This window comes from Carcharodon carcharias, chromosome 2 (assembly GCF_017639515.1).
Source record: "Carcharodon carcharias isolate sCarCar2 chromosome 2, sCarCar2.pri, whole genome shotgun sequence".
Classification (NCBI taxonomy): Eukaryota; Metazoa; Chordata; class Chondrichthyes; order Lamniformes; family Lamnidae; genus Carcharodon; species Carcharodon carcharias.
Window position 1 is genome coordinate 115,463,672 of NC_054468.1, and position 26,817 is coordinate 115,490,488.

Consider the following 26,817-nt stretch of genomic DNA (forward strand, 5'->3'; position numbering starts at 1 on the left):
TAGTTCTGGAGATATGAAGATACGAACATATTTCTGTCAAAGGCACAAAAGACAATAACTACCAATTGCTTAAACATGACCTAAATTTTATTGTAATACAATTAACCAATGAACAGATATTTCTGCTTAGAACCAGGTCTCAGTTATCAAGTTTCAACCAGGTGATTTTACATTCATGAAACATTAGGATGTGTTGCTAAAATGGCTAATCACATATTAAATTTGTAAACTTAATGAAAACCTCAAATAAAGCTCATGTTGATTACTGATTAGTAGCTAAGTCAGGTTTTTCAATACACTGTTCGTATACTGGTGTACAAGATTAGTGGAGGACATCTTATTCAAATATTCTAAGGAATTTGAGTCAAAGATCATCAGTATGTTATTTTTAAACATATGCTATAGATCTATATGCTTGTCCAACATTAAGCGACAGATGAATAAAATTTTCTCTAATATAGGCAAAACACCAACTTAACATTGCCAGAAGTAAAGCCAACCTGTTTGGTTCTTGCAAAAAGTCTGTCTGGTCCCATCTTTTTCCCTCTTTAGCTGCTCATTCAGGTGAATCCTAATGGTCCAACCTCAGTTTTCTGTTTGACCCTGAGTTTATTTCAAATCCCACATCCCAGCACAACTAAAGCTGCCAATTTCCATCTCTTACTCTATCTTACTCCCACTGCTGTTGAAAATCTCGACTTAGCCCTTGTCACCCCAAGTCTTCTCTTTCAATGCTCTGCTCACCAACCTTCTAAGTTCCCAACTTACACAAACTACAACTTACCAAAAGTCTGCACCCACATTCTTTTCTGCACTTAATCCCACTCCCCTATCAGCAATGTCCTGTTCATCAGAAATCAAATTCAAAATCTTTGCCCTCTTCTATCTTTTCTTTGCATATTGAACTCTTTAGTTAACAAGGAATTTATTTTAAACTTTAGGCTATAGGGGGTTTTAAATAAAAGTGAGACTGCTAAAGCACCTTCAATTAAAAATCTATGTAAATCTAGGTTGAGTGGAAGTTGACACAGCAACATCAACAATTGACCAAGAATAGTTACATCTTGAAAACAACACACGTTTCTTAATGCAACAAATTCATATACATTGGACATTTGTTTTCAATATACACAACAGATCTATTTGGGTAGAGTTAAAAATCTCACACGTCACCAAAAGGTGTATCATATTGAGCTCAGCTATATTGTTTTATAGATGGAGTTATATTTGCCCTCAAATGAAAGGGAAAATATTGTCATTTTTTTTTCTCTCTGTAGATTGTTGACTGCAACAGCTCTGCAATCTGAAGGTGGGCAGAAGGCTGACCATTGCCTCTTTGATAAGCTGTCAGATGATGTGGGTTTCACAGCATTGCACCTAATATTTATTTTCCCAGCAGTTAAGCACTGTACCTGTGCATTGTATGGTTCACTGGAGAAGGAATCAGACTGATATTCTCCCACTATGTGGTGATGCGAGTTAGCACTTTAGAATGGAGAATTAATAAATAGCCTGACCATGTCACCCAAGTCCTGAACTTTGCAATCAGAACTGAGGGGGAAAAATTATTGCATAAAATAATCTCAAAAAAGACATATGTAGATGATTTTAGCTCAACTAATATTTACCCAAAACTTTTTCAGAACACCTTTCTAAGCATCATGGCAAGCAATGCTAAATATAGCTGGACATTAAGTAGGAAATTATATTTATAGGTCTTATGTTGGAATGGCTAAAAATTTCAGGCCTCCATAAGTTTAATTCTGGTCCTGAATAACATATTGTAAATCAACTACTAAATTCGCGGTTTCTACTGCTACTTGCAATGCATTGAGTTTCACAGAGTAGGAGTCCAATGCTAATCGATCTGTGAAATATTCACTAGGTTTCTCGAGGGACATTTCTAGGCTAGTAATTGGGGTCCTATTACCGAGAACAGTCCAGTTCAGGTTCTGTTGTGCTGTGTACAAACCACAAGCACATCTAGAAAATACCTCTGACCAGTCAGCATGCAAAGGCATATTGGGCAGAACTGACCAACGGTGTCCATACTTAGCATCAACAAAGTTCTCACCACCGTCATGTTCCAGTGAAGAGGCAGTACGCTCCAGTGAGCAGCAGAAACTGTCAGCAACAATTCTGTATTCGGATCGAGAGCAACCCAACTCTGCTAACTTATCTTCAGTTACACAGTGGCTCTGTGAAAAGAGTTCAGTTCAGAAAATGTTCCACAATATTCTAATAGCTACGCTTGTGATTCACAATAGTTGCAAAAAAATCACTGACATCTTCAAAAATGCAATTTCTTAACTACTGAAAATTAACTTGATTTCACCATACTCTAATCCAGTATGTATACTATTTAATAGAATGTATTGCTTGTTCTTGTATACACTCTCAACTTCTATGGCACTAGACCATCTACTGTACCAGTGCACAAAACAAACCTCTACATTTTCACATAATGAAAATCTGGGTGAAGATATTATACTACTTCAATCACATTATTTTATAGTAAAATTACCATAATAGGCGGCAAAATTCAAGTCAAACAATATACGTCAGTTTTGTCTGAATTAAATATGCAGAAACAATTCATGTGACAAATAGCTCGGAAGAAAAGAGTCTAGTTTCAGATCTGTCAATAGGGCTTTGAGCAATTCTAGTCTGCACTTTTTATTAATTGTCACTGTACAGAGTAATAATGGATCAGCTAAAATAATTGCAAGGAAATCTAATAAAAAGGTTCAGATGGTGTGCAACCCTGTGAGGGAAGTTAGAATGCTTTGTCATCTGAATCATGAGATCAAATTATTTTCTTTGCAATTGCTCCTCCTTTGTTATTTTTGAGTTGGGTTCATGTCTCTTTTTGTTCTTGTTTTCCTTTATTTTTCCCTTGGTGGCAGGTGTCATGGAACATACCAACAACCAGACCAGGCAGTTGATGTGCAATGATAGCCACATTAAAGCCTTAAAATTATGAGACAAGCAATTTTCCCGTACTAGGCTAGGGGATAGATCGAAAGAGAAGCAGTGGCAGACATTTAAGGGAATATTTTAGAATAATCAGAGTAAGTATATCCCTAGTAAAAAGACAAATTCCAAAGAAAGGACCCACTACCCACAGTCAACTAAAGAAGTTAAGGAAAGCATCAAACTTAAAGAAGCATATAACTACACAAATATGAGTGGTAGGTCAAGTGATTGGTCAGAAAATAAAGAATGGCAAAGAATGACTAAAAGGTTAATCAGGAGTCAGAAATTATAGTATGAGCAAAAGCTAGCTAGAAATGTAAAAACAGATAGCAAGGGTTTCTACAGGCATTTAAAAAGGAAAAGAGCAAGTAAAGTAAGTGTTGGTCCTCTAGAGAGTGACAATGGGGTGTTAATAATCGATAATAAGGAAATGGCGGATGAAATAAACAAATATTTTGCTTCTATCTTCACTTTAGAGGACACAAAAGCAATCCAGTAGTAGCGTAAATTAGGAAATGGAAGGGAGTGGGGAACTTGGTGAAATTACAATCATTAGGGAAGCGGTGCTGAGCAAACTGATGGAGTTGTGGGCTGACACGTCTCCAGGTCCAGATGGACTTCATCCTAGGGTCTTAAAAGAGGTGCTAAACAGGTAGATGTGTTGGTGTTAATTTTCCAAAATTCCCTAGGTTCTGGAAAGGTTCCATCAGACTGGAAAGTAGCAAATATAACCCCTCTACTCAAGAAGGGAGGGAGGCAGAAAACAGGAACCTATAGGCCAGTTGGCTTGATGTCTATTGTGGGGAAGGTGTTAGAATTGATCATTAAGGAGTTTATAGCTGGGCACTTAGAGAAACTTAACGTAATCAGGAAGAGTCAGCATGGTTTTGTGAAAGGGAAATATATTTAACCAATTTATTGGAGTTCTTTGAAGGAGTAACGTGTGCTGCGGATGAAGGGGATTTCCAGAAGGCATTTGATAAGGTGCTACATCAAAGCTTATTGAGGAAAATAAAAGCTCATGGTGTAGGGGGTAAAGTATTAGCATGGATAGAATACTGGCTGGCTGGCAGAAAACAGAGAGTATGCATAAATGGGTCTTTTTTCTGATTGGCAGGGTGTGACGAATGGAGTCCCGCAGGGGTCTGTGCTGGAGCCTCAACTGTTTACAATTTATATCAATGACTCAGTTGAGGGGAGTGTAGGCATGGTGGCTAAATTTGTAAATGACACAAAGATAGGTAGGAAAGTATGTTGTGAAGACGACATAAGGAGGCTGCAGATGGGTATGGATAGGTTGCGTGAGTGGACAAAAGTATGGCAGATGGAGTATAATGTGGGAAAAGGTGAAGTTGTTCACTTTGGCAGGAAGAATAAAAAAGCAGAATATTGCTTAAACGGAGAATGGCTGCAGAATTCCGAGCTGCAGAGTGATCTAGGTGTTCCAGTGCATGGGCAAAATATTCCCCCCATTGGGGAGGAAGTGCAGGGTTGGGCGTGGGGGGACAGCCCTCCGATCGATGTCCCCGATCGGTGGGGGGGGGGACGGACATCCATTTTTACTAGGTGGGCCAGTTAAGGCCTGCCCAGCGTGACGTTCACAGGGAAACCCTATGCGCTTCCTGTGCTGGGGGGGGGGGGGGGATTCTGTAATGTTAATTAAAAGTGTCTCTTAATTTTTTGATTCAGCAGTGAAACCTCATCCTGCCCATAGATGAGGTTTCATGCTTTTTCATGTGGCTGCCAGCACTCCCAGATCCACTAATGATCTTAATTGGTTTTTGAATGGCCTAAATAGGCTGTTGACAGGTCGTGATGCACACAGCTGACTCAGCTGCACCCCTGCCTACCTGAAAATGCAAATGACGTCAGGAGGGGAGTTCCACCCGATGTCATTCTGCGTAAATATACATGTCGGTCAGCAGGCCCCGCCCCGCTCGCCGACGGGAAATTTCTTGCCCATGAGTCACAAAAAATAAGTATGCACATACAGCAAGTAATTAAGACTAACAGAACGCTATCCTTTATTACAAGAGGGATTGAACATAAAAGTAAGAATGTTATGCTTCAGTTATACAGGGTATTTTTGAGACCACATATCGAATATTATGTGCAGTTTTGGTCTCTTTATTCAAGGAAGGATATAAATACATTGGAGGCAGTTCAGAGGAGGTTTAATAGATTGATACCTGGAATGAGGAAAGGTTGCACAGGCTGGGCTTGTTTCCACTGGAGCTTATAAGAGTGACGGGCGGCTTGATTGAAGTATATAAGACACTGAATTGTATGGACATGGAAAGGATGTTTCCTCATGTGGGTGAGTCCAGAACAAGGGGGCACTGTTTTAAAATTAGGGGTTGCTCTTTTAGGACAGAGATGAGGAGAATTTTTTTCTCTCCGAGGGTTGTGCGATTTTGGAACTCTCTGCCTCAGAAGGTGGTGGAGGCGGGGGTCATTGAATATTTTTAAGGTGATAGGTAGATGGGTTCTTGTTAGGCAAGGGAATCAAAGATTATCGGGGATAGATACTAATGTGGAAGTCGAAACACAAACAGATCAGCCATGATCTTAATAAATAGCAGAGCAGGCCCAAGGGGCTGAATGGCCTACTTCTACTCCTATTTCATATGTTCGTATGTACTTAATGTATACAGTAAATCTGCACACATACACAACCGTTCTCTCATGGGGAGTCAAGGTTAATTTTATGTTTTCAGATCAAGGTTAGAGGGGGTATTACAATGCTAGGGGAGGTCTTGTGGTACTGTGGGTAGCATCCCTGCCTCTGGGCCAGAAGCAATGGGTTCAAATCCCACTTCAGGACTTGATGGCCACGGAAGATACATTCATAACGTGGCCAAACAGGTTGACTATTAGCCTGCAAATCCTTCCTATACCCCTGCTTGCAGTCTATAAGAGATGGAGAGTTTCCTGGTCAGCTATACTGCAGAAGGAAACAGCAAACCACTGCAGTACTTCGCCAAGCATAATCATGGACCAAACCAATGGAAGTCCACGGTCACCAATGCCCTCTTAGGGCATGGTACCTGAAGGAGGAAGAGGACTACAATGCTGGGAATGAGACTAAGACAGGAAGGGAAGAAAAAAGTGTGAGGTGGAGGGAGAATAGGGGGAGAATAGGTGACGGGAAAGGATGGGAGAGAGAAGGAGAAAGGGGGGAATGGAAGAGGATGGAGAATAGGGACAAAGAGGAGGAAGGGAAGTATGTTGCAGTAGAAGGAAGGAACAGAAAAGGAAAGATTGGTTGGCGGTTATGGGAAAAGGGAAGTAGGACATGGCAGAGGGTAGAACAAGGGTGGAAGGAGGGATGAAGAGAGGGCGAAAGAGAATGGAGCAAAGAGGCACAGGAGGGGTTGCTATTCAGTAGGAGTGGGTGGAGTGCCTAATACCAAGATTTAGTGAAGATTTTGTTTACACTATCATGTAATATTAGGTAGTGCTTGACTGTCCCATAATTTTGCGTTTTCAGCACATCCGACTGATGCAGTGCCTTTGGATCCTGAGCTCTTTTTTTAATGTTGTTGATAAACTAATCAATTTCCCATGGTTTTGCAGATGAGAGGTCGATACCAAATGTAGTCTTTAAGGTGAAGCAAAGAGGAAGGCAGGCAAGCATACTTCAGCACAGATTTTAAAGAAATACATGCCGTTCTAACATTTTAAATTATATTTTGATTTCATATTATTTTTCGCTAAACAGCAAAATTTACAATAATTTGAGCAACTAAGCAGTAACCTTCCATGGAGCACAGGGGCTTTTCCACAGGACAGGTTGAAGAATTGGGACCTGGAAAACCAAGCACTGCAGTGCCACTACTGACGAGAAAGTATAATTACAAGTTTATATAAGCAGATTCTGTCATGTTTTAGTCATGATGTAAAGGCACCAATGACTCATAAGGGATTGTGTAAACATGTTGTGGGTTCATTTATTTAGATTAGGCACATAAGAGCATTTATACAAAGGTAGAAAACTTGAAGACATCAGCAGCAGAGCTGTGTGTGCTGTGATCTGTTCACAGATCAAAAGTGAAACTGAAACTGGATCACATGACACACTTCCATTCTAGTGATGGCATGCTGCTATCCCTTAAAGGCATATTACAATGAGTTCAATTTTAAACCTAGACATCAGAATTTATAATGGAGAAAAATGGACACAGTAAATAGATATAGATAACAATCTTTATCAGTGTTTCTTTCCCCAGCCACTAATTATGTCATTTTATATCATGAGAAAGGAGACAATGGCTATTCCTGTAGGCACTTAATCCAAGTTCTTAAACTTATAATAAAACTGCTATGGATCAGTGTTAACTAAAAATGGTTATTTTCGAAGATCTGCCAAATAACAAACAAACCTTATGTACAATGTAAGTAGCGAGATGGCTTTCAACACAACCTCCTCCTAGTACAGCCAAAGGCTCTTTGAGTACAAATCGCATCACACATTCTGCAGATTGACAGACAAGCTGCAACAAACAGGGAGATAAAATTAGCAAAGAATATATACAAATTTTTGTGGAAAATTCTGACATAACTGCCATTGCCATCTCAAACAGATGCATATATCTGAAGGAATAGATAATTTATATCACACTTGCAGATAAGAATTCAAACATTATTTGCAGGTACGCATTTCCTAATCTATAGAAGGACAAAAATGCATGGAAAAAAAGAAGTACCCTAGACATACACTTTGAATAGAAATATTTCTATGGAATGAGAAGAGGTCATTTTGAACTGAGTGTTGCAATCTGCTTCATCTGTCATTTCTCTCTGATTTTATAATCAGAGAGAACCATCAACCTAACACCAGTAAAGTTTAAAGGGAGATTTGTATTTTTAAAAATAATTCTAATTTCAATGGCTTAACTAATTCTTCTTTAAACAGAGTGCTGTTGCGTTGAAAAGAAACACTACGTAAGTTATGTCACTCCTTTTCGGTTCTTTGGAATCCAATGAATTAAGCTTCATGATTTTCAAGTAATTCGTTGTAGGCAAAACAAAGAAAGCTAAGAAGCTAGTGGATCAGAATTTTCTCCCAAATATTTTTAACTATGTGCTGCAAAACTTTTAACAGCATACTTTTTCACAGGGAGGAGGCAACTGATTCTCTTTTGTGTATTGTATTCTAGAAAATATGACATAATTGCAATTAGAACATTGTATATTTTCTATCAAACTCTGGAAATAAATTTATTTTGTATATAAACACCACAAATTAGATGTCTTACAAACCAAAAATTGCCCTAAAAATTTACAATGCAGCTATAGAGGGCATCCCAGCCACATTAGTCTCATCCTTCAGAGTGCACTTCACAAAGGAGCAAAACTGTTTATCTTATAGTGAAACATTGCAATTTATTTTGTGTGTCTCGGCAACACAGAGCAAATGAATGGAGAGAAATTTGCTTGTGAGTGAACTGTTAAACAAAAAATTGTTCAAAGAAAGTATTCAAGATTCTTTAATACTAAATTTCTTTGTAGTTTTCCAAGATTTAACTTCAAGTTTTCTTTGAGAATGAACCCCAAACCAAATTCAGTGTTCCCTGAATTAGGTGGTAGCTTATTCCACAAGTTAATAATGCTACATGAGAAAAACCTTATCTCAAATTCCAGTTTGGTAAAAGCTTCATAATGTGAAAGCAATTCTCCTATTCTGCAAACCTGGTTAAATTAAACAAAACTATTGGCTTCACTTCATCTGCTCTTCTTTAAAATATAATTTCTCATTCCTTTGCCTTGAGAAATGAATAATCTTTGTCTTCTTATCTTGTCTTCATAGTTCAATGATTCAAAATGGACTCTTTCTGCTCCTTTCTAATGGATCAATGCCTCTTTGGAGATCTAGTGGCCGACACTGAATACAATAATCTAAGCACTGTCTTGTACAGGCTAAAGAAGTTTCCTTGGAATTGTATGATTTTAGTAATGCAGCCTAATGTTCACGTTGCAGATATTTTTTTAAAGTAACAGTCTGAAAGGAATTCCGACTTGTTTTACTCTTCCAACATCATGAAAGTTATTACCACCCAATTTGTAATTGAGGTTATTTTTTCTGCCAAAAACCAGGTCTTTGCGATAATGAATGTTAAACTCCATTTGCTTATTATTAGACCGTGTAATGAGTGCTTCTGGATCCCTTTAAATATCTGCCTCTACTAAGCATTCTGCATTCCACACTTTTCTGTGCCATCAGCAAATTTAGAAATTCTGCTTTAATCCTCTAATCTCGCTCATTTGTAGTCTGTGAAAAGTAGAGATCTAATGACTGGGTCTGTGTCATTGTCCACTAGACATCTCCCAGCTCAAATAATACACATTTATAATTACCCTGAGTTTCCTGTTGTCTAACCAGTTTTTCATCTGCTAATTCCACAAATCCGTACTCCTGTTTGGACTCTTTATCAAATGGCTTTTGAAAACCAAGAAGCTTAATTTCACAGGATGCCCAAGACTATAAAGGGGCCATATAGGTCTGTGAGAGACTTAACATAAAGGCTTACAAGCAACTATATCCGAGAGATTATCTCGTTTTCCAGAAACCATATTGTGAATCTTGAAACCCTATTGAGTAACCTCCAATAAGGAGAATTAAAAGTTATATTTACAATTTCTACTCTGAGAGAGATTTCTTGCAATCACAATCTACCAATCGTTGTCTATGTTGCCGATTCTTTTAGAATAACAAGCTAAATGGCTCCCTTTTTAAGGTTTTTTGTCAGAAAAAATAACCTCAATTACAAATTGGGTTGTAATAACTTTCATCATGATGTTGGAAGAGTAAAAGAAGTTGGAATTCTTTTCAGGCTGTTACTTTTTAAAACACCTGCAATGTGAATGTCAGACTGTATTACTAAAATCATACAATTCCAAGGAAACGTGTTTAGCCTGTACAAGATAGTGTTAGGTTATTGTATTCAGTGTTGGTCACTAGATCTCCAAAGAGGCATTGATCCATTAGAAAGGAGAAGAAAGACTCCATGATACTTTGGATCATTGAACCAAAAAGAAAAGATGAGGATAAAAGATCATTCATCTCTCAAGGCAAAGGAACGAGGAATTGTCTTTGAAAGAAGAGCAGCTGAAGTGCAGCTAACAGTTTTGTTTAATTTAACCAGGTTTGCAGAATAGGAGAATTGTTTACACATTATGAAGCTTTTACCAAACTGGAATTTGAGAAAAGGTTTGTAACAATTCCCTCGCAGACACTAAAATATACAATTTAGAACTTAAAATTCCTCTTAATATCCAGGGGAAGATTGTTGGTTTACATAGATAACAATCTTCAAGTCAAATCACAAGAATGATGGTTCTCCAATGGGACTCTGATCATTTTCATTAGACTAAGAAAACTGCAGGAGTTATCTTCTTCAGTAACTGTGCTATCAATTGTAAACTGATGATGCAGGCTTAGAAGAATATTAACCCAAGAGAGAGGAAATCTGTCTTTAGCTAAATTTATTCAGTAATTTGTTCCTTTAGTATAGGTCATCCAATATTCCACTCTCCCATCTGGCAAAGAGTGATTCACTTTGAAGTCCATGGTTTACTTGGTTTGTTTAGCCAAAGGTATCAAAGTGATAGAGAACTTGAAGCAGTTGGGAATCAATGCGATGATTCTGAGCAACCCCCTCCTTTTGATGTTTGCATGATTTTTAATGGGACAGGAAAGCAAATGACTGGAACAACTGTAGACCTGGCAGTCTTGCTTGAACTCATTGTTTCAGCAATGTCCTGGAATTCTTCCCATCAACGGTTTTATGAACCTTGGTGAAATCTTTGCCTGAATCCACAACATTCAAAGTTGTGATTCAGAACAGTACATTTGACATATCAGTCATGATTTTAAAAATAATAGAAGGTATCTTCAAACAAAATATACAAATTTACAATTTAGGATTTGTCACAAAATAGTTTTTAAATGTAAAAGTGTTAACCGAAGAACTCAACTATTAAACTTTACTAAACATTGACCCAGAAGCTGAAACAGATACATCAGCATGCTGAATTTTCTTTCACTTAACGACAAGGGCAACATGGAACTAAATGAGGTGACAGTGGATGAAAAGTAACCCAGAGGATCATACAGTAGTGATACATAAATTGTACATTGAAAAGAATGAAGAAACCAATTTTCAAAGGCAATGGTTTACATTGCTTAAAATAATTATTATTAGGAGAGCGCAACCTTGGCCAAGATACCATATTGGTAAGTATCAAAGGAACTTGCATTGATATATCACCTTTCATGACTGCTGAATATCCCCGAAGGGGTTTACAGCAATTAAATACAAAAAAAGGTCTTGAAGGTTTTCTGCTGACACGTTTTGATGCTGATAATTCGAAGGTCCCTACTCTTTTGTCTATAATCCTGCTTCATCTATTGCTGCCATTTCGGTCCAAACTGTGGACACAGCCTCAACAGTTTGTGTCTTTACACAATTAAGAAAATAGAAAGACATCAACAAAGCTGGACTTTTTTCAGCTTCAAAGAATCTATGATGCAGATGCACTTGCCATTTACAAGTTTTATAATAGATGCTGCTTGTACTCATTGGTAGATAATGAAAAGCCACTGAGTTAGATCAAGAGGGTGAAGAACTCACCAGGAAAACAATAGAATTCTGGCATGCGGACCATTTAGCCTACCTTCAGCTCATTGACTCCAGCTTCAGTTCGATTGCATAGTACCAAACTACACACAGGCTTGTTCTCATTTGGGACCAGATGCAGGAATCGCTTGGAGCCAAACTTCACAATACACAGGTTCTTAACATTGCCATAGCAGCCAGGGGGAATGGGGTGATAATATGAACTAATGGACTGTGCACCTATTAAATTAAAAATGGCCAAAGATTACAAAATGGTAAAAACAATGAAGAATTAGAAAAATCCATGGATTGAGCACTATAAAAATGTGGAGAAATTTAACAATATCCATTACAAATTAACATTTCAAATTATGCAGTACATCAATAAAATCACTGAATAAACCATGAACAAATGTAACATGTTAAGCTATTACACATGTTTAACGATAAACTTGTGGTCAAACAACTGGAGAATAAATGAGCAATTTGTCAGTGCAATTATGCTATTAAACTAAACCTTCCTTAAAAAGATGAAACAATCTAATTCTTATTGATAATGTTACCTTCCAAACATAGAATCATACAGCACAGGAGGCTATTTGGTCCATCATGCTTGTGCCAACTCTCTGAAAAAGCTTTCCAATTAGTTCCTCTCGCTATACTATTAGTTCAACAGTGGCTGTTCAGTATATAGTGATAAAAGGTAAAATTATTGGGAATATTTATTGCAGAAAAGCCTTTTGAAGTGTTGTAATTTGATCAGTACTATTTCTTATCAACCCTAAACAAAAATAGGCAAAATTAAGCATATGAAAATAAAGGGGTATAATTTCCACAGGATTTCTCCTGATTGTCATAATTTCGATGAAAGGGGGAAACCCCAGAGAAATGGCATGAACAGCACCACAATAAAAGATCGGGAGAATTCCACAGGAATGCCAGGCAAAAAAAACATTTTGGGCTGATTTGACCCAGAATTGCACTAAGTGCAGTAGTGAGCATGAAAAATGATGTTTTACCCGCCGGCTGCAATGGCGGATTTTCATGCCATATCGTCCCATTCCCACCTCATTAACTATGCAGCCACAGGAAACACGTCGTCTCGTTGACAGGCGGCCATGCCATTTCCTCACTCCAGGTGTCTTATTTAAACTGCAGCTGTGGACACATTTCTCAATGCTTGCAGCCCAGGACTACTCCGGTGAAGGCATGACCCCAAAAGCTAAGCAGCCCCCCCGATTCAGTGATGGATCTCTGGGACACCTCTTGAATGCTGTGGGGGCCTGCCGCGATGTTTCCTATCCCCACTCTGGCCACAGGAGGCCCATCAGTCTCACTATTCCAGCTTAGCAGGTAGTGGCAGAGGTGGTCAGTGCCAACGCTGCACACAAGGGGTTGGCTGTCTAGTGCAGAAGAAGGATGAATGATCTCATCCATACCATCAGGGTAAGTCAACCATCTCATCAATCTCAGCTTACCCACTCACAAACCCAACACACATTCACTCGCATCTCGCTCGCTGCCAGATCATAGAACATCACCACTCACTCTCTCACACACAACCTCACATCTCCATCTGGCCTCATCTCCTTTGGAGATTGCCAGGTCACCCATCCATGGCTCCACTCAGCACACACGCAGGCCTGATATCCTACTCATTGTCTCCTGCTGGAGACAAGGAATCTGCTGAGCCCGGATTAGATGATGAGCCTCTGGACTCGATCCTCAATCAGTTGTTGGGGCTGCAAAGACAATCACAGAAGCATCAGGAAGGGATGTGTGGTGCACTCCTTAGATTACAAGGGATGATGGAGGAGTCTGTCTGCCTTCAGCCTGAGGTGATAGCGCCGGCATGCCATAGTTAATTCCCAACAGTATCAATGCGAGAGGGGCACGGGGCAGCTCGATCTAATTCCAGTTTCCTCTTCTCCTCAAGGAGTCAGTCAGGGGCCCTCGGGCACCCATAGGGAGGAAGACCAGCAGCTTGATGCTGGGACCATCCATTCCAGAATATCTGGCCGATCCAAATCCCCTCTTCCCGTGACCCCATCATCTCCAGCTCCACAAGCTGAAGAGGGTGCACCTGGCAAACAGCAGGATAACTAGAGCAGGCCGGCTCTCCAGTTCTCAGCCCTCCAGAGGATGCCTGCCAAAGTCATCACAGACAAGTGGGCATAGCAGTCAGCAGGCTGCCTGTTTGTCCACTGTGGGTGTCGGGGTGAGCACCAAGACGTAAATGCAAGGTTAAGAAGGTTAAGAAGACGTAGTTGCACCATGTGGGCACAGGTGTTAATCACTTGTACATAATGTTCACTATTGTAAATAAACTCCCAAAAATGTCTTCTTGTTTATGGCTCCTTGTTCTGATGAGCAACGTTTGTGTCATTCAGATGTGAAACCTTGGTTCTTGCACAAGCCAAAGGCAAATGTCTCAGTCCAGGGCCTCTTCCCTGTGCAGTGTGTAATCTTCAGAGCAAAGTGCTTCACACTCACTGGGCCATCGATGGTGCTGGTCATTGCTGCCAGACTGTCATGGGCAGGCGTTACAGAGTTCTGTCATTCTCTCTGTGTGCTCTCAGTGCCTCTGAGGTGGGGCTGGCCTCCCCCTATCTCTTCAGCATCTGTGTCCAGTGATGGTACAATCCTGAAGAGGTCAGATGCTGAAAGTTGGCAAAGGATCTGGGGCACTTAAAGATTCATAGCTGCGTCTCCATTATACAGCCCTGATCACAAAGCGCAGGCGAGCTGCCCTCAGCCAGACAGGAGTCAAATATTCACAGAGGAAATGTGAAGATCTATGGAGTGTCCTCATTCATGTCGTCATCATCCTCCTGGAATCCTGCGACTATTAGGACCTCCTCTGTGCCTCCAGGACATGAGCCTGAGCACTGAGGGTATGTGCACTGCCATTAGTCACACAGGAGCCAAATGTTCACAGATGCAGGGTGAGGATGTCAGGACTGTCCTCACTGCATCTCGTCATCATACCCCATGAATCTTGTGATTATTAGGGCCTCATGAGTGCACCTGTCTAGTCTGGCCAGTGTGATGGCCTCATCGCTGGCATTCTCACCTTCAAAGACCTCATCATCCTCATCCCCTTCACTATCCTCTTCATTGGAGGAGACTGCAGTAAACTAAAAATCCTGGACAGGAAACCACCCTGTTTAGTGCAGCTTATTAACCTGTAAGGATTTGTACATTACATCAGTTATATTTGTCCAGCTTTTCTATCTCCTCCTCAGCCAGGTCCTCTCCCCGTTGCAGTGCCAGGTTTTGTAGCGTGCAGAAAGCGATGATGATGCATGACGCCCTCTGGGGACTGTATTGTAGTGCTCCACCCAGCCCGTTGAGCACTGGAACTTCATTTTCAAAATGCCTATTGTTTGTTCATCCAAAGTCCGGGTTGCAGTATGAGCCTCGTTGTACCTTCTCTCTGCTGCAGTCTGAGGCCGCTGCACAGGTGTCATCAGCCACGTCCTCTGTGGGTAGCCCTTGTCCCTGAAGAGCCAGTCCTGCAGCCTCTGTGGACCCTGGAAATTGTCAGGGTTCTGTGACCTGCTAAGGAGGTAGGAGATGTGGACGCTCCCTGGGAACCACACGCAGACCTGCAGGATGCATTTGTGGTGGTCAGGCTTGGAAGTGACTGCTGAGGGGGAAGGGGGGATTGTCAGGGGTTAAGTGCTGGCCAGCCTTGGAGGTGGCTGCTGAGGGGGGTAGTGTCCAGGGGCAAGTGGTGGCCAGCCTCAGAGACAACCATTTTCGTTGAGGAGGCAGGTCAAGTGCTGCCCTGGCGCTGCATCCCACGCACAGGCAATTGAGGTGGGGGGTCAGGGTAAGCGAGGGGAGTGGTGACGCATTAGGTGCAGGTGCAACTGAGACAGATCAGGCTCAGCCACAGAGATATGATTGGGGTCAGGCTCCTACCTGCCCACCTATGAAAGCAATGTGGAGGCACCAAAGAGCCACCAAGCACTCCATACTTAACCCTCGCCCCCCCACCTGACGCCCCACCCCCCACCCCAACCCCCCCCAGGACAGACTTCGAGCCCGCCACCACTTTATTGGACCACAGAGCAGTTGGACTGCACACTTTGTACAATCTCCTCACCAATGCTGGCCATGTAGCAGTCACTGCTGGAGATGCCCACAGCCCTTTGCAATCTCAGCATCCCAGTTTGGAACAGTGTCCCCCATGTCGCAGATTGACAGGGCAGCCATGCATCTCTGGCCATCCAAGGGGTTACCAGTGTTCTGGGAAGCATTAAGGGGCGGTCACACAGGGCCAGAAAAGGTGCTAAGTACAGTCATGATAACCACATCTCTTTCTCTCATGCTGCAGGAGAACCACATCAGGATCATGGATCCTGATGACCTAGCTGCATGCCTGATGTCCTACAGAGAGCATAGAAGAGAGGAGAGAGAGCAACTGAGGCTCCTGGCTGCGCAAAGTCATGAAGAAGGGGCAGCAGGCGCTCCTGCACATGCTGCCCAAGAACGACAAAGAGCCGTGGCTGGTCTGACTCCTGTCTGGCCGAGGGCAGCTCGCTTGCGCTCCATGATCAGAGCCATCTCAGAGACGCAGTCATGAAACTTTAGACACATCTGATGCTGTGTCCGCCTTCAGCATCTCAGCCCTTCAGGAGCTGGTGTATAGCATCACTGGTCACAGATGCTGGTGTGATGGGGGCCAGCCCCACCTTAAATGTCCTGAGAGCACACAGAGAGAATGAGAGAGCTCTGTGGCACCTGCCCACTACATTCTGGCAGCAATGACCAGCACTGCCGAGGTGCAGGCATCAAAATGTTTCCAAGGAGTGTGAGGCTTGACCATCACTGTGGTCTGAAGACTGCACAGAGAAGAGGCCCTGGACTGAGTCACCTGCCTTTATCTTATGCAGAAAGGTTTCACATCTGAGTGACAAGAACACTGCTTATCAGAACGATGAGCCACTGGCAGGGGGACGTTCTTAGGAGTTTATTGACAATAGTGAACAGTATGTATAAGTGATCAACACCCATGCCCAAGCTGTGCAATGACTTTTACTTAACTTTCCTAATCCTGCTGCTACATCTTCGTGCTCCCCAGACATCCACAGCAGAGCTGGAGGCAGCCTGCTGACTGTGATCCTGGTCTGTGATGACTTTGGCAGGCGTCCTCTGGAGGGCTGAGACTTGGTGGACACCAGCCTGCTTCTGGGGTCCTGCTATGTGGCAGTGACACCCTCCTCGGCCTGTGAAGCTAGAACTGCGGAGGTCACAGGAAGAGGGGATTCGGATGGGCCAGTCACTCCCAGAGTCACCTGGGTGGATGGCCCCGGAGCGTGCACCTGCCGAGCCTCATCCCTATGGGTGCCTGAGGGCCACAGGCTGACGCTGTGAGTGGAAGGGGTAACTGGAGTGAGATCAAGCTGCCCAGCACCCCCCTCGCGTACACACTGTTGGAGGCCAACTATGACATCAGTGATGAAGTTAAGCCCGCACAGCAGTGCAGGAGTGATGTCCTGGAACAAGGTCTCCATGGCGGCTGCCATCCTGCCAGTGTTGACCTGTGTGCGTTGCAATGCTAGTGCTATCACCTCAGCCTGAAGGTGGACAGGCTCCTCCATTGTGCCTTGCAATCTTAGGATTGCAGCAGACATCCCTTCCTGATATTCCCTAGCTTTCCTTTGCAGCTCCAGGAACTGTGACATGATTTAGTCCAGAGGCTTGTCATCCAACTCAGACTCTGCAATGTTCTGGCCTCCAGCAGTCCTCAGAATGCCGGGAACCTGGGAAGTCCTTGTTTCCACCTGCTGTGGATCAGAAAGTGTGATGTACTCACCAGATTGTGATCCTGAGGCTACTCTAAAGCTACCTCACAACGAGGTGTGTGTTTCTGAGCTGGAGGAGGGTATGGGTGAGCGCTGTGACAGGACTTCAGGGAGAGTGCCTTCAGATTCCTCTTCAGAGGTCTATTTGGAGCTTGACTGGAGGCTCTGGGTCATGGACTCTGTCTGCTGTTTGGCAGATGTGCCTGCGAAAGCAAGCAGAGATAATTAGTGCATTGCAGTGGCCTGTGAAAGAGGACACATCACTCACAGCATGGTTGTCTGATGGATGTTGCACTGCTGGATCCTCACTTAGTAGAGCAGCACCAACCTCACCATCAGTACGGTCATCACTGGCCAACTGGATGGCTCTCTTTTCGAATTCTGTTAGAACTTTGATCTCTGGCATTCCTCCACCTATCTGCGACCTTTCCCTCCTGTTATGTGCCGGTTTGTCCTGCATGGATAGAGATGGGGAGAGTGTATCAGGACGCCTACCAGGCCAGATGATCAATATGCCTGGCATACGTGGGTGATGAGTGGTGAGGAAAATGACAGCATTTGTGAAAGAGTGAATGGTGATGTCCCTTGCACTGGCAATGAGTGAGGGCCCTGTGGATGTGTGATGGATTTGTGAGTGTGTGAGCTGGAAGTGATGAAAAGAGTGACTTATCCTGGTGGAATGGAGATCATCACTCATCCTCTTGCGGCCCTGGTGGCTGTCCTCCTCTGCAGGGTGTTTGCACTGACCACAGCTGCCACCGCTCCCCCAAGCCGGGTTGGTAGCCTTGCTGCCCATCCTGTGGCTAGAGCAGGGGTACAGCACATCCCGGTGGGCCTCCACAACATCTAGCAGTCGCTTAAGAGACCCATTGTTGAAGCGGGGGGCTGAAATCTTTTCTCCTTTGCTGGCCATGTCTCCCAGGCAGTGGTAGTGAGCTGGTGGGGATAAGCGCTTTGCTGGCGGCTGCCTTTTAAAGATGATGGGCAGCGTGATGTAACAGTGGGGTGATGGTGGGTGGGTGAATGACAGCACCCCCACCATGGAAACGGCATGTTTCCCAGGAATGAATAAATAATGAGGCGGGCTTGGGACGATATGGTGTGAAAACCTGCCATTTTTGTCGGCGGGTAGGACACCATTTCACTCGCCCACTACCACACTTAGTGCAAACTGGGAAAATTCCGCCCGATTTTTCTCTTTTGAAGAATGTTATTTTGTTGTGAAAGTATTAACTATCGCCAGTCAAAATTAAATTTTCATTAGCAATATACAGAATCTGATAGTCTTGCTTTCGGCATTAGTTCAATAATGAAGTTAAAAACACAGTTGATTATAAAAGGTTGCAAAAGTATACCAATGGCATAGTAATCTAAAAAGCTGATTTGAAAACTTTTTAGGCATTTGAAGTCCGCAATCCACACTTGAAGTCACACTAAAGATACTGAGCTCTTTCACTAATAGGTGTTCAGAACAGTTCTAAAAATACATTTTTATGGCTTTTCAGGACAACTAACCTTTGCCCGACATATTATTGAACTGGAAAAGAAATGTAAACAAGTTAACTTAATTTTTCCGCAATTCAGAACTTTTGTTATTAAAACCTATATATCGACACCAATAATCATTTCCGGTGTCAATTATACAACCACAAAATTGAATTTGCAAAAATGAGGCAAAAATAACAAGCAGTACACAGACCACTTAATTTGCATATGCTCGTGAGAAAGATCTGAAGAACTCATTCACACATGCAACATCTGTAAATTACAGTGCCCAGCCTTTCACAGGCTCTAAATAAAAAGGTGCAGTAAACTGCCAACCCTCCATTAGCCTCCAAATAATTATTCAGTAACAGAAGCTTGTTTCGTGGGCTACTCCAGTAAAATTTTATGGTGCTACTATGGCATGAATAACTTAAGCTACTGAAAAATACAACTTTCAAACATGCCCCCTACTTGTCACAAAATATTGTGGTTTCATTAACTTTGGTCAGTGATTTCTAAAGTCAGATAGCAATGCTCCTTGCATCTTGAACAAAATACATTCCACTTGAAATTTAAGTCATAAAAGTACATTAGTACAAAATATTACAGGGTACTTTACACAGAAAGGAGTTTAATGTTGCAATAGAGTCTTTGGATTTTGATAAACTGCAAGTACAACATTAATCTTTGAATTCTCTCAGAACACGTGGACTGAATTATGTACGTCTGCTGATTTGATGAGGTTATGGGTTAACACATTGCTATATCTTATTTAGGGTTTTGGTCTGAATCCAGCCAATACTGATTCCAGCTTTAAGGATTCTCTATGAAAATGGATTTCAACTCATTCTCTAGTGGGTGTGAATGCATAAAGCGCTCTTGGGCTGAAGCGGATCCCTCCTCTTGCCTAATGATCCTATTGCAAAAACTTTGTGCACGGAAACAAGTTAAGAATAGAGTCAAGTTCCACCCTGATATCATCACTTTTTAATAGTCTATTGACTCTCAGAATTATAACCACCTGGAGAAAACTAGAACTTATAGAACATCTAGTCATTGATGATGTTGTCTTGTGGCACAGTAGGTAGCATCATTACCTTTAGGCCAGAAGCTTCAGGTTCAAGTCCCACTCAGTACTTGATGAACACAGAAGGTGCATTCATAATGTGGCCAAACAGGTCAATTATCAGCCTTCCAATATGCCTGATAGCAGGCGGCAAGATCAGGAGAGTTTCCTGGTCAAAAACAGAGTTACCTGGAAAAACTCAGCAGGTAATTCTGTTTTTGTTTTGGATTTCCAGCATCCGCAGTTTTTTTGTTTTTATCTCTGAGTTTCCTGGTCAGCTGTACTGCAGAAGGCAACAACAATCCACTGCAGTACTTTGCCAAGCATAAACATAGACAAATCCAATGGAAGTCCAAAATCACCAATGCCCTCTTAGGGCAATGGTACCTGACAGAAGAGAAAGAATCATTGAGGATGCACTCGCAAAAGATCACAAATAAATAATGCTCAGTAGCCATCAGTCTTTCACTCTAATAACACACCATTACCAAAAGAGCATCACAAGATTTACCAAAGAACTTTTTCTAAACTGTACTTGAACTATTCAGAACTTTTGATTTGAATATACTATATTTGCACTTGCAACAACTTTACTAGCTTTGAACATTTAGTTGTTATTTCATCCAGGGGAGGTGATGGCATAGCGGTACTGTCACCGGACTAGTAATCCAGGGACCCAGATTAATGCTCTGAGAACCTGGGTTCGAATTTGAATTTTTTTAAAAATCTGGAATTCAAAGAGTAATGATGGCTCTGAAACCATTGTTGATTGTTGTAAAAACCCATCTGGTTCATTAATGTCCTTTAGGGAAGGAAATCTGCTGTCCTAACCTGGTCTGGCCTACGCGTGACTTCAGACCCACAGTAATGTAGTTGATTCTTAACTGCCCTCTGAAACAGCCTAACATGCCACTCAGTTCTCAAGGGCAATTAAGGATGGGCAATAAATGCTGGCCTAGCCTGTGATGCCCACATCCCATGAACAAATTTTTTTTTAAAAATTGGGGTTTTGAGAAATTTCCTTTTGAAGATATTGCTTTAGAATTTCTTGAAACTCGCACCAAAAGAATGGTGCAGGTACAGCACAGTGCAGATTTTAAGTGTACAAGATAAAGGAAATTAGGTTAAATGTGACTTACTTTTATTTCGCTAGTCCTCAATTTAAACCTCTAGCAAATTTGTCTGCTGTTCGTTAACTGACCCTGTGCAAAAGAACTCACACAAATATCCTGCATTTATGCTAGTTTCCTGCAGGTGTAGATTTAAGCAAAGCTATTTTGGCTCAGCAGGAGCCAAAGTGATTACTTATGTAATTTCACAGCATTTATTTTTCTTTACTGAGACCGATATGGGAATGTAGAATGTAGATAACTCATGGAATCAAAGTATTAATTAAAAATTGAAATTTCTTCCCAATACGCACATAAATGATAAGTTTGATGGCTTCAAATATTAATTTTCATGAAGTTCTTAAAGGAGGAACGTGGCATAAGTTCAGTGCTTCCACACATTGCAATTATTTACACTAATTTCTAGTTTCTTACGCCAGTCTCGATGTTAAGATGTGGTGAATGTGATTGGCAGGACATTTTGGCATAAGGACTCATTGACACAGAAACCAATATATCTTCAGATCCAGAAAATTCCTGACCAATTATTGCCACAACCATAGAGACAAGGGGAAGTTAGAAGTAAAAAGTTAGAGGCAATTAGAAGTTTTCTCAGATTACCAAAATATGGCAAGGTGTTCTACCTGAGTCTATCTTGGGCCTATGTACATATAAATAAAAATAACTTAGGAATTGGAGAAATATCAAAATTTGCTGATTAATGCAATTTGTGAAAGATTTCAGGGGCACTGAATAAGCTACCGAGTCATTTCCTGGTTGGCAGGATATAACGAATGGTTTGCCACAGAGGTCAGTGCTGGGACCTCAACTGTTTACAATTTATATCAATGACTTGGATGAAGGGACCGAAGGTATGGTTGCTAAATTTTCTGTTGATACAAAGATTGATAGGAAACAAAGTGGTGAAGAGGACATACGGAGGCTATAAAAGGATGTAGATAGGATAAGTGAGGGGGCAAAGATCTGGCAAATGGAGTACAAAATGGGAAAATGTGAAATTGTCCATTTTGGCAGGAAGAATAAAAAGAAGCATATTATCTAAATGGAGAGAGATTGTAGAGTACTGAGATACAGAGGGATCTGGGTGTCCTAGTGTATGAATCACAGAAGGCTAGTATGCAGGCACAGCAGGTAATTAGGCAAGCTAATAGAATGTTATTGTTTATTGAGAGGGGAATTGAATACAAAAGTAGAGAGGTTCTGCTTCAGTTATTCAGGGCATTGGTGAGACCACATCTGGTGTAGTGTACAGTATTGTTTAAGGAAGGGTGTTAATCCGTTGGAAACAGTTCAGAGAAGGTTTACTAGACTAATACCTGGAATGGGTGGGTTGTCTTATGAGGAAAGGCTGGCAGGCTAGGCTTATATCCACTGGAGTTTAGAAGAGTAAGAGACGACTTAGATCCACAGGGTGGATGTTGAAAGAAGAATAATCTAGAAATAGAGGTTGCTGTTTAAAAGTAAGGGGTCGCCCATTTAGGACAGAGATGAGGAGAAATTATTTCTCTTAGAGGGTGATGAGCCTTTGGAACTCTTTTCCTCAAAAAATGGTGGCAGCAGAGTCTTTGAACATTTTAAGGCAGAGCTAGATAGCTTCTTAATAAGCAAGGGGGTGAAAGGTTACCAGAGGTAGGTGGGAATATGGAGTTGAGGCCATGATCTTATTGGATGGCAGAGCAGGCTCAAAGGCCTGAGTGGCCGACTCCTGCTCCTAATTCGTATAGTAAGGATAGACAGCAATGGAAACAGTGCATGAGAAATTTAAATGATGACCTAAGGAAGGTCTTCAAAATTAGTTGGGTTGAAAGCTAAACAGCGATGAGTGGTTTCCACAGACTGTTAAAGGCCCAAATTTAAGTGCAATACTGAGGCAGCACTGCAATCTTTCAGATGAGACATTAAACTGAAGTAAAAATGCTCAATGCAAGCTTGGGGAACAGCACCTCATCTTCTGATTAGGTACTTTACAATCTTACAGACTCAACATTGAGGTCAATAACTTCAGACCATCAACTCTGTTCTTCATTTTGACTGTCTTTTGTCCAAGTCCCAGTCTGTATCTTGTTTTCATGCTTTTGCTTTCAGTCAGAGCTGTTCATTATTCTACCATTAGCATCTACTCTGGACGAATGCTTTGTTTCTTTACTACAACCATTACCACTCCCTTTGCCTTTTGTTTCATGACATCTTTGTTATTTAATCTCTCCCATCCTCTCCCTATGCCAGGCCTTCCCTTTTGATCTAGCTCCCCTTCCCCCCTGTCAACAGCATAAAACCCATCACATTTCTACCAGATGCTGTCAGATCCTGTTGCATTTTTCCAGCACTGTTTTATTTCAAATTTCTAGAGCTACAATATGTTGCTATCACATTAAATTGAAGTTGCAATTACCTGCTCAGGTAGAGATAAAAGGTCCTGCAACAAACACGAAGCCAAAGATTATCTCTAGCCAAACTGACAAAATCAGATTAACTAGTTAGGCATCTCACTGCTATTTCTGAGTGCAAAATAGCAACTGGATTTGCCTGGCAGCAGCAGCTGATTTCAATTCTCATTCATTGGTTGTTTGGTGCTTTGGCATGTCCAAAGAATGTGAAAGATTCTATATAAATAAACCTATCTTTACAAACATGAAAGAATTAAATTGGAGATGAGGAAAATATTTTTTACACAGAGTATTGAACAAGAGACCTCTCTAGGATGACCAGCTGTGTTATCCACAAAATAAATTTGCTCAGCCATTGGAATGCTACAGTATAATTTTCACTAATCTATTTTATTTTTATTACATTGAATTGAAAATCTCACACTTTGTGCATCCATTGTCATCTCCTGATTGGATGTAGGAAAGGCCAGAGTTTCTAGACTGTCAGTAATGTACTTTTAACTCCAACTACATTTTCAATTTCATGCTCCAGCGCCACAATTTATTTTGAGGAACACATTTCTCCCAAGCACCATACGATTAATGCATTCTTAACAAGGCTTAATAGCATTCCATGTTTATTATTAGGGATTAAATTAGAAATTAATTCTTTCACTAAATGAGCTTGTTCTATTTAGCATGGAATAACACCATGAAAAAAAAATTATTCCACTCATTTGGCTTGTGCAAACAGGTTTTATTTTGTTAGATTCTGAAACGTGATATCCCTTTATCTGATATTTATGACCATTGACTTACATTTCAAGTCAGCTGCTGCTGTTTTGTTGAACCTGACCTTGCCTTCAGACAAAGGAGAGCATGTAGAAGAGGTAGAGACCAAGAATACATCCTTTTGCGATCCAGCCTTGGATCAATGTTGAACCCTGACTGTTCGAGCATAAATTTTATTTCCAACCATTATTTTGATCATATTCATATTAATTCTGTAGCCATTGCATAAAACGTATCCAAATAACATATTTTAAGATATTTTAGCTATTTATAAACTGAAATCCATTCTATTTAAAGTACCATTCCCTTTATTGCATCATATTTGACACTTATCCAAATCAACAATCTCCACTGAAAGCAGCAGCACTCGTTCCAATAAAACATTTACATTTCTGCATTGGCAGCTGCTAGTTCTTTTCATATTTTGACTGATATTTACAGTTCATATCTCTTTCTTTTCATATATATTCATATTTTCCCTATTTAGATCCTTCATTTGGCAGTTGGTGACTTGCTCCCAAATCTCCCTCTCTGCTGGTCATTGGGTGCGAAGAGTTGTGTAGGAGCAATATGTGATTAGCTCTCAATTTTTCTCATGTCAACTTGGTGCCTCCTCTTGCCAGCATTGGTGACACTGAGAATTTATCATGTAGGAAACTTCAGGGACAAACTTGATCACTGTTATTCTATGGCATAGCACTAGATTTGTTTTTGTAATTTAGGTGCTGAAAGCAGCACCAATGCTAAAAAGAGAAGGGTTCAGTCCTTGGTTGGTGTTGTTATGGTGCTTTTATTTTACAAAATGGTGCCTTTTGATGTCTTATTTGCCAACTAGGTGCAGATATTGATTGCTGCTAGATAGAATTGGAAATTAAACTGCTGGCAATTAATATGATGGCCAAAAGAACATTCAGTTATATTCACAAAGGAAATTGGTTTTGGATTACATACTGTAAATAAGTTGCACAATTCAGTTAGTGACACCATACTCATGGTTTTAAGAAAGTCTTACTATGAATAACTGATGCAAAACATAGGTCATTACTTTGGAGATATAAGACAGATGACCACTCCCCCCGCCAATAATATCTTAGGGAGTTAACAAAAACTGCAATGGTCCCATGCATGAAGAACATTTCACATACTTTCACTCTCAAAGACTGAACGCATAGAAAAGCATCACATAATATATCAGTTTCAGAGCCACTAGTGAAAGTGTACATTGTTGGTGGTTAACATACTCACCTGTCAATTGAATCAGAGGCTCCATGAGGGTAATTCCAAGTCTATCTTCCACCATCACTTGTTGCTCTTGGAGATACTGTTTTAGAATTGGATGGACCACTTTCTGGCACACCACAAGGTGAACTTGGTCACAAACTAGTTGTCGTCCCACTTTCAGCAGTTGGGCAAGCGATTCATCTTCTGGGCGAAAACCTGATGCCACCTCCCAGGTACCATTCCCACTGTCAACAACATCTCCTGACATTGAGACATTGAATATAGCAATCTTAACGCAACCAGATGTCAACTTTGCGATATCAATTGTTGTTGAATGAGATGCAAATATTTCTATAAGAATCCCAGAAAGCACACAGGAGTCTGTAACACCTTGTCCCTCAATGGGAACAATCAACATCTTTCCCAAGGAAATGTTATCTCCAATCACAGATGGAATTGTATAAAAAAATGCCTTTAACACTAAGGAACTGATGTAGTCAGCTTCTTTTGCAGTCAACATACAAGTAGGCTTATTTATCACTGTACGAACGAGTGAAAGCAAAGTCTTGCTGTTACTAAAATCTATCTGTATTCTGCAGCTACATTCCTCGGAAGTTAGATAGTCAATGCAAATATTCAGAAGGTGTTTATGGATTTTGACAATATGACTGCATGGTACATTAAGTCTTTTTGCATTTTCAGCCAAATTACAGCAGAGGATTGCTGTAAACAGTCCAGAATCACTAAATCGAGACACATGATTCAACACGGAAGCTATTATTAGCTTTATCACAGGATGGGACACAGAAAGATTACCCAAAAGTGCAGAAGACTGTGATGTGCTTAGAACGTAGCCTCCCACAGCATTGTGAATTAGTTTTAGTCTACCAAATGGACCGTAACACGACTCCACAATTCCTCTGAGAGCAGAAAGAGCCTGACAAAGTGCATCACTATTTAATTGTCCAGAGCTGCATAAAGATGCTTTTTTAGGTACCATGCAGGACATCATTCAGGTAGAGTGGAAGATTGTAAAGACAGAAAAAATGCAAAGAACAGTTGCTTTATTATTGGCAAAAGGAAACTGAAATTTAACATGGAGCATTTCTTGTCAGATCTTTAAGAAGTTCAATGCTTGTATACTTGCTGTACATGACAGTCATATTATAGAAATAATAAAAATGATTGGAAAATCCCATTAAGTATATTTTAATTTTATCACAACTAGAGGACCAAACAAGATGATTTATCTTGTTTGACGTTATTTCTCAGCATTCTTCTGCTTCAGTTCTATACTTGTTGATTTTTTTACAAACTTCTGCATCAAATACATAACAGTATGGATGCCAA

General features: G+C 41.1%; 1 protein-coding gene across 1 annotated transcript; it reads right to left on the reverse strand.

Moving 5' to 3' along the window:
- Positions 1 to 65: 65 nt before the first annotated feature.
- Positions 66 to 26,817, reverse strand: mkks (MKKS centrosomal shuttling protein). Its single transcript, XM_041174530.1, has 4 exons — positions 25,492 to 26,817; positions 11,653 to 11,834; positions 7,359 to 7,469; positions 66 to 2,198 (listed from the first exon to the last, which is right to left on the reverse strand). The coding sequence occupies exons 1-4, from the start codon at positions 26,477 to 26,479 to the stop codon at positions 1,758 to 1,760; spliced, it is 1,722 nt and encodes a 573-aa protein (XP_041030464.1). The 5' UTR covers positions 26,480 to 26,817; the 3' UTR covers positions 66 to 1,757.